Raw genomic sequence first — 8,191 nt, forward strand, 5'->3', positions numbered from 1 at the left:
CGTGAAATTATGCTAAGGCATAGGAGAGGTATGTCAAACTATAGAAAAGTATGGCAAAGCAAGTACATGTATGGAAAACCCAAGGCCAAATGATAGCACAATCTGATAAAGGTTGGATCTGAACTGATCTTAACTCTCTCCACAGGACAAGAGCATATACCATCCCATCAGCAACAGCTGTATGGACTGCAGCACCGCAGACAAAAGAGTTTTTATGAACAGCTGTGACTCGACTTCTGCAACGCAGCAGTGGGTTTTTGAGAAAACCAACTCAACTATTTTGGAACAGTTCAACAGGAACAACTGAAAGAGGAAATCCAGCACATTTTTCAAGTATATTTTATTACTGGGGATGGGGTAACAGGACACATTTTTATTGTTTGTTAAGTTTTATTTTTTAATAGCTGCTTTTACATCAAGAAAGTTGGATACAAGGGATGTCTCTCAGGAGGAGGTCGTGTAAGGGGTCAGCCAGTCAAGAAGCTGATAGCTGTGCAATACTTGAGAGAACAAGACCAAAACATGTGGGTTTTTCCTTGCACGGTAAACGGATACATCAAATCAGCTGGATCAGATCCGAAGTGCAAGTTAGAGTAATACATCTCTATGAATTTGCCAAGGCTTTGATTTGTTCCCTTTGTTCTCGTTTAGCATTTCCTGACGGCCTCCAGGTCTCTTGAAAGGTGCACCCCTTTCAGTCCTGTGATTCCCTGACACACGAGGCGAAGACTGAATTTCCAGAAGCTTATATGTAGGGCCCGTGTGCTGCCTCCTTTCGTTTGAAATTAAATGGTGTCTCTAAGATTGCAGGAATAAATCTGCAATAAATAAAGGATTGCAGCTTGAGTGAATGACACTTTTAGGCACAAAAAATGACACTTTTATCTTTGTCTTGCTTTTGTGCTTCGGTAGCAGTTTGCAGGTAAGAATTGCTGAAACTTTGTGTTTGTGTTTAACTAAAGCATATTGACCTGGGTAAATTAGTTCTATGACAGATTATAACGGCATCACGAGGAAAAAAGTGAAATGTATCGGTGTCCAGTTTTGTTACTTACAGAAGTGTCAGCTTTCTCTAAGTGCAGCTCTTTGTTTTTAAAGGCTGAGATGCCATTAAAGGGATCAGGGTGCATTTTCCAGAGGCTGTCAATGCTTAATGGCTGTAATGGAAAGCTGGAAAGCAACCATTAAGACACTCCAAGAGCAGTTATAATCAATGGCTATTTTTACACTTGAAGGGAGTCCTCTTATTTTATTTTTTTATGTGGGGGGGTGTTAAATAACTTGAACTGCATAGTGATGTTTGGTGTAAATTTTTATGGCAAAGAGGAATTGTGACAATATAATGTGTATTGTGTGGCTGTACACTGCAGGCGTGTTTCTACACAGGTTTGCCCAGATGTCACACATCGGTGCAGTTGACTGATTTTAATGTAGAGAGGATGAATGCAAGAGCTCTTGTGTTGATAAACTTGAATTAAATCTTAGTGCCTTGCTGGACAAGAGTAATGCAAATCCCAGTACCCCAGTTCTCCCAGACCCCTTTAGAAAATCCTTTTTTCAATGAGGCGGATTTCTCAAAAAGGAGGCTTTTCCCCCCCTCTCTCAATTCTCTTCTCAATTTGGAATCTGAAATCTTCTCATCAATACAACTGTCTTGCTACTTCAGGAGGGAACAGACACACGCAACCTCCCTGCTGTCAAAGGTGCCTGCAGTATATTGCCCTGTGAGCCCATACTGCCTACAGTCTACCTATCAAATCAATTGGAGGATTTAATGCAGATGGGAACAGCTTATAGCCTGAATCTACAGATGCTCAGCAACCACAGGAGTCACTTGTGGGCAGAGAACCAAGTTTTGCAGCAACTGGCTTTCATCCTCTCCTCCCCGGTGTCACTGTGTCATACTGTGCACAAACCCCTAGAAGCTCCCAGCCAACACCAGCCATGGCCTAAGCTGGACTGCTGACCAACAGGTCCTACAGGACACACACACCCTGTACTCTTTGACTGGATACACCTCTTGGGAGCCACTGATTAGTAGTGTTTTGTTTTTGTTTTTTTTTCCCCTGTGTGTTTATTTTGGTTGTAAATAGAAACTGGCCCAATAACCAAGAGTAACTCAACTATGAGGAAAAGCATTATTTATTTTTATATATATCTATATATCTATATATCTATCTATCTATATCTCATCACCATCATAATTATCAGCCTGTATTGATCTGCTGCTGAATGAAGGCTTCCTTCACTTGCTTTGATCCATAGCTTCTCTTTTTCATTTCACACCTGCAAAGTTTATTATGTACACTTCCCATCTTTTATGTTTGTCTTCTAGGTCCTTATTTCATCTCTTGGGAATGCAGCTCTGGAAACAATTAAGAGAGCACTGCACATTTTTCTTAAATCAGCATCTCTACATGTATGGCAGCCATTCCAATCCATTCATATTTTTATTTGGAATTTGGGAGAAATGTCAGTAGTTTATAGAATAAAACAAAAATATTCATTTTACCCAAACACATACCTATAAATAGTAAAAACTGAGAAACTGATAATTTTGCAGTGGTCTCTTAATTTATTCCATGGGTGTATATACCCCTATTAGTATATTCCCAATGTATTAACTCTTCTATTACACAGCAGTTACTCATACTAGTCTTGATAGCCTTGGGTCAGAACACAGTAGTCTCTCCTTTTCTGATTTGTGTGTATACATAGTCAGTTCTTCGTTCAGCAGCCGAAATACTTCGACAAAGAGTTGAGCCGGAGTTCCCAAGACAGTTGAAATCAATTGCTAATGTGAATATGTAATCAATACATATTGTGCTACTTACCCTGTTTTACAAGGGAAAGAGATGGGAGAATAATCTTTCTCAATGAACAGTGCCATTTCATAAAGACAAGCAGTGACAGCTTTTGTTTTATCTCCATAATATTTCTCTGTTTCTGTTTGAAATTGATTCAGTTGCATTAATAAGAATAACTGGCTTCATCCTTTTTTCCTAAGCCGCAGCAGATCTAGTTAAGTGGCTGGCAGTGGAAAAATATGCATTTAATGTTGCCAATCTATGTTCATTCCTGTGATGTATGTCACAGTGTGGTTGATAAAAGTGTAGACTCAATTTTCATCATGTAAAAATGCAGAAATAGGCATTTCCTCTGATTTGCCTACAATCATTCTGAAAGTGTGGCCTTTTGTATTCATGATGCGCTATTGTGTTATTTAATATGTGATGAATGGAAAAGAAACAATTGACAGCATTAAAATGGTTTTATAAAAACAAGCTATATATATGCTTTTGAAACCAGAATCCATTCTAGTCCATTTTTGTGTACTCTTTCAAAGCTTTTTTGTACAAAGTGACTAATATATATTTGGTAATCGGTTGTGACTGTATGCCAAACTAATGTGTTTAATATAATCCTGAGTTTTCAGTTCCTGGATTTGTTTAGAGAAGCAGACTGAGGTTATATACATTTGTATACATCTGTTGCAACTTGCATCATTTCTTCTAGAAAGAAATTCTGCTTTTGACCATGAACTGCTTTGCGTCACCATCATTCGCTGAAAAGTACATTTACATTTGTCTGGATGTAAGAGTCCCCTTTTAGTCACTAATGCCTGTGAATAATTTGCAAGGAGAAGCAAGCTCTTTTCAGGAAACAATTGGCAAGCCTAACTGTTAATAATTAAGCAATTCTCTCCATTACTTTGAACACTGTTTTATATTTTATCACCCCTTTTAGAGAGAAAATACCTGCACTTTCCTGTAATTTCCCACTTCCCACTATATTTATTCTGTGCCTAGTTCTTTCCGTTTCATGACTCAGCCTATAACTTGTCCTCCAGTCGCTAAAATATTTTTATACTTTTTAAATTTAGGGCTAGACCAAATTAAAACGTAAACCTGCAAGTAGCAAAGTACAAACCTGTACACTGCGTTATCAGAGACCACTTAAGGTAGAAGTCTGTAGTGAGTTATTCGTGGGTAAAATACTGTTTTATTGTATGTAGTATTTTACATGACATATAAAAACAATTCAATTTTTAATACTTATGATTAAAAACTTTTAAAATCAATTCTTAAAATCACTTAAAAATTTTAAAATCTTTGTGATTTAACAAAATCAAAAACAAAAAAAACTTAACTTTAAATAAACATGTGCACAAAACAACAAAACAAACGTGCTTAAAGCAAAACTGCTCACCAACATAAAAGTCAAATACATTGAAAATAACTGAAAATGCATTGGACAAAATAAAGAAACAATTAAAAAGGTAAAAATAAAAAACAAACAAAAAAGGTCCAATGCATTTAAAATTAAATCCAAAACGGACAATGTATTTGACAAAAAAAATATAACAAAACTAAACCAAAAAACCCCTAAACAATTTGTGTTTTAAAACCAACTAAATCTTTAAAAACAGTTAAAAATTCATTCTTAAAAGTCATTTTAAAAACAATCATTCATAAAATGGTTAAAAGATCTTGGACTCGGGCTCCAGCAGGGGGAACTGACCATCCCCGGAGGTGGGTCCCATCATGGGATCCTGAGCTCCCCCAGATCTTGTATATGCCAGTTCTTATAGGCTTCCTCCTTGCCCCTCTGATGGACCTCCAGATTGACGTAGTCTCTCACTAGCACCATGCCCCTCCGCGCGATGATAATCGGGTCCAGCTCCTGCTTATTGAATAGACAGATATTCCGTCCCTCCCACAGGGCCTGCTTCACTGCACAGACGACACGCCACCAGCACCTCAGGGTGGAAGATGTTAGTCCCCTGGCAGGACCGTATAAGATCTGCTGGGCGGTCGCCCGCACAGGAACGGCAAACCTGTGGAGGAACGGAGAAAACAGGAGCCAGACCCTGTAGGCGGAGGGACACTCTCTAAAGATGTGAGCCTCCGTCTCCTTCCCCAGGCAACCCTTATAGGGGGAGGTGTCATAAGTTATTCGTGGGTAGGTCAAAGTTTTGCTTTGGTCTAGGTTTTCACCAGTGATGACTTATTTAAGCCTGGCCAATCCAGAACTGCCAGTTGTCAACCATGCACTGCCAAGCCATACTGTGGGTTCATGGCCAATCAGCAGAACTGTGGAATTATGGGTAGCCTTCACTGGAACAAGGGCATTCTAAGAATAAAATAAGAAACCTTTAATGCTTCCAGTTACCAATTCAGTTAAGATATAGAAGTAAAAAGACAAATCATTTTGCTTGTAGGGAGAGAATCTAATAAATTTAAGATTTAATAATCCACAGCAATATGAACAGATTAATTTGTTTTTGTTTTTTCTTTTTAACCACATTCTAAATACGTGTAACTGTTAAAAAGGTAAAACCCCGAAATATAAGATAAAACCAAAGATTATTTTGTTTGTTTTAAATTTTCTCAGAATTGATCTGATCACTGAATTCTAGTGTACAATGGTCATTGTGTCCTTAATTCTTTAATAAGTCTTCATTTTGGATATTCTTTTATATGTATATATGTAGTTTGTGTGTTTAAATCATGAGTTGTATTTTAATTTTAGTTTTTTTCTGATGTCATATGGTTACTCAAAAATGGGAATAGTCAGTCCTTTTACTTTATCTAATACATTATTATATTTATTTTCCCCTTATTTGATCGTGGAATGTGGATTTTATTAAATCTATACAGATCAGACATGATATTGGAACGGAATGTCCAGGACTAATTGAACAACAATGACCAGTAATATATCAAATGACTTTCCAAATGTCATTGTATATCTTTGATTTGGGATAAATTAACTATGTACTAACAAATAGCACTACTAATAATTTTGTTTTTGAGGTTTACTTCAGCTGTGATGTTTGTATCTTTTGTTCTTTGATTATGATTTCTTACAAGTTTCCAAAGATCATATTTCATTGATTAAGCTTCTTTAAATAAATAAAGTTAATGGCATACGATTTGAGATAAGAATGAATGTGATTCAGTAGCAATGTGTACCAAGTTTGGCACTTTATTCAAGATAAGGCTGAATATTTCCAGCACACAAATTATGAGTTGATTTTAAGGTTCTTTCCTTTCAGTATTTTTTCATTATGAAGAAAAATTGTCCTTAAGAATATTACACTTTTCCCTACACTTTTCTCCTTGTTCTAAATAGTATAATTTTATTAACTTCACATTAACACCTCAACTTCATCATGAAATATAGTGAGTGTAAATGCTTGTATTTTTATACAGTATAGAAACTGTATTCTGTTCTGTAACTACTGGTCAAGTGTAAGTGCACTGTATTTAATCAAGTTTTATTCAAAATATGAAAAACATTGGGAGGGAGGCTAATACAATTAATATTTTTATAGTTACAAGAGAACGATTTATACTATTCAAATCATTTGATATGAATTTCATAATTGACATACTGTTCAGCTACAACGTGGGAGTAATATTTGAGTTTTTAACATTTTTAGGTAGGTATCATTCAGTATGTGTAATTTTGATGTTTAGGGAATTAAAGTGTACATTTTGTATCTCATAAATATCCAATATTTTTTTTTGTACTGACTTTTAGACATGATGACTGGGGGAAAAAATGTATTTAGATATTTAACAACTGTTCAACTAAACTGGAATTGTATAATATTTTTGCTGACCTGTAAAATAAAATGTTTCTATATTTGAACAGTTTTGTCTGTGTCATATATGATAGATTTCAGTCTGGATATGTTTAGAATCTGACAGTCTTTTTGTGCATGTTTTTATGAAATGATAAAAACCGTTTCACCAGTACATTTGTGGAAACTGTTGATTTGGTCAAGGCCCTTCAAATAAGCAATAACTGAGCTTTTTGATTCAATAAGTTAGCAGCCAAAGTTTTTAGCATAATGTGTTGTGGTGGGATAGTTTGTCCTCTTTGTTGCCCATATATCTGTTCTTTATTTTTCAGTTTCATGGACAGTGTTAGAAATCAATATTGAAGAAACTTGATAAAACAAGTTCTACAGCTTATAAAAAGGGTATGCTATCAAATTTGCACATGCCATGTATGAACAGGCTTAAGAGTGCAAGAAGCAATATGGTCTACACAGTGACATGTTATCAATTATAATGGAGGCAAGCTTCATGCATAAAAGCATTCTTGAGATTGAAAGCATTTTCCCACTGTCATACCAATACATAATCGTAGTTATGATGCTGCCAGATTTGATATATTTTTTATTATTAAACAAAACATAATAAAAACAAATTAAACCCATTATTTGTCCAAAACATTGTGTATTTTTTGTAGGAAATGTAAAGATTTAAGATGAAACACAAAATGAAAAACAGGCACATATATAAAAAAAAACTAAAAACAAAGGAGTATAAATAAATAAAATAGTGGATAAATCCACTATCTGCACTAGAATTATCAAACTTAAGTTTGTAAGTGAAGTGAATCCCTATATAAACTGATCTATTGTGGTTGAGAAGAAAGTGATCAAATGTTTTCTAATCAATTACCTTTCATAGGGAAAGTAGGGATTCCAGACATTTTGTAATGTCTAATCAGAGTTGGCCTCAATTAATGTTTCTCCCTTGAGAAGAACAAAGAGCACACATTATAGTACTAGAGCTTTGAGATGTTTAGTTTGTGTCTTTGTGTAAATCGAGCCAATGTTTAAACACATTAAGCATAATGTCTGCTTCTTTATACATCACTGTTTGTAATGCAACACTTTAGCTAGCAAATACCGTGTGACTGGTCATTGCACATCTAACTTCACTCCATAAAGCAATGCCTTTCTCTAATGTTGGCATTCTGGGCTGGCAGAAAGCAGGTTTTCATACCGCACTAACAGCTACTCCACAGAGGACTGTTTTAGTATTGCATGCCGCCATCAGCTCTCATGATGGCCAGGCCTGAGTCTTTAAGTCTGTGAGATGCTTAGTGAATTTTGGTAGGTGTCCGTGTTGATATATTTCAGCTGACTCTGAGGTCCTGAGAATACCTGGCTCCCTCTGTGTTCCCATGACAATGGTGCCTCATGAAATTCCTTAACTCTTGATGGTGTTGTGGCAATATTATTATTATTCATTCATTATCCATTTATTGAACTAAATGAAGCACTGAATTACTGAAGGATTGAAGTGGTGTCTAATGCCAGGGAATCCACCTCAACAACATCTGGCTAGCTTACTCCAGATAACCACCACCCTGTGTGTGAAAACATAAG

The 8,191-nt window shown here is 35.9% G+C and overlaps 1 protein-coding gene across 1 annotated transcript in view; it reads left to right on the forward strand.

The window, feature by feature from the left end:
* Positions 1-6,657, forward strand: part of galnt10 (UDP-N-acetyl-alpha-D-galactosamine:polypeptide N-acetylgalactosaminyltransferase 10 (GalNAc-T10)) — a 97,057-nt gene extending 90,400 nt beyond the window's left edge. The window contains exon 12 of the mRNA XM_066716471.1: positions 146-6,657. Coding sequence (XP_066572568.1) covers positions 146-307 — 162 coding nt within the window. The 3' untranslated portion in view covers positions 308-6,657. The remainder of the gene's footprint in view (positions 1-145) is intronic.
* Positions 6,658-8,191: the final 1,534 nt, after the last annotated feature.

The sequence above is a fragment of the Amia ocellicauda genome, chromosome 11 (assembly GCF_036373705.1).
Source record: "Amia ocellicauda isolate fAmiCal2 chromosome 11, fAmiCal2.hap1, whole genome shotgun sequence".
NCBI lineage: Eukaryota > Metazoa > Chordata > Actinopteri > Amiiformes > Amiidae > Amia > Amia ocellicauda.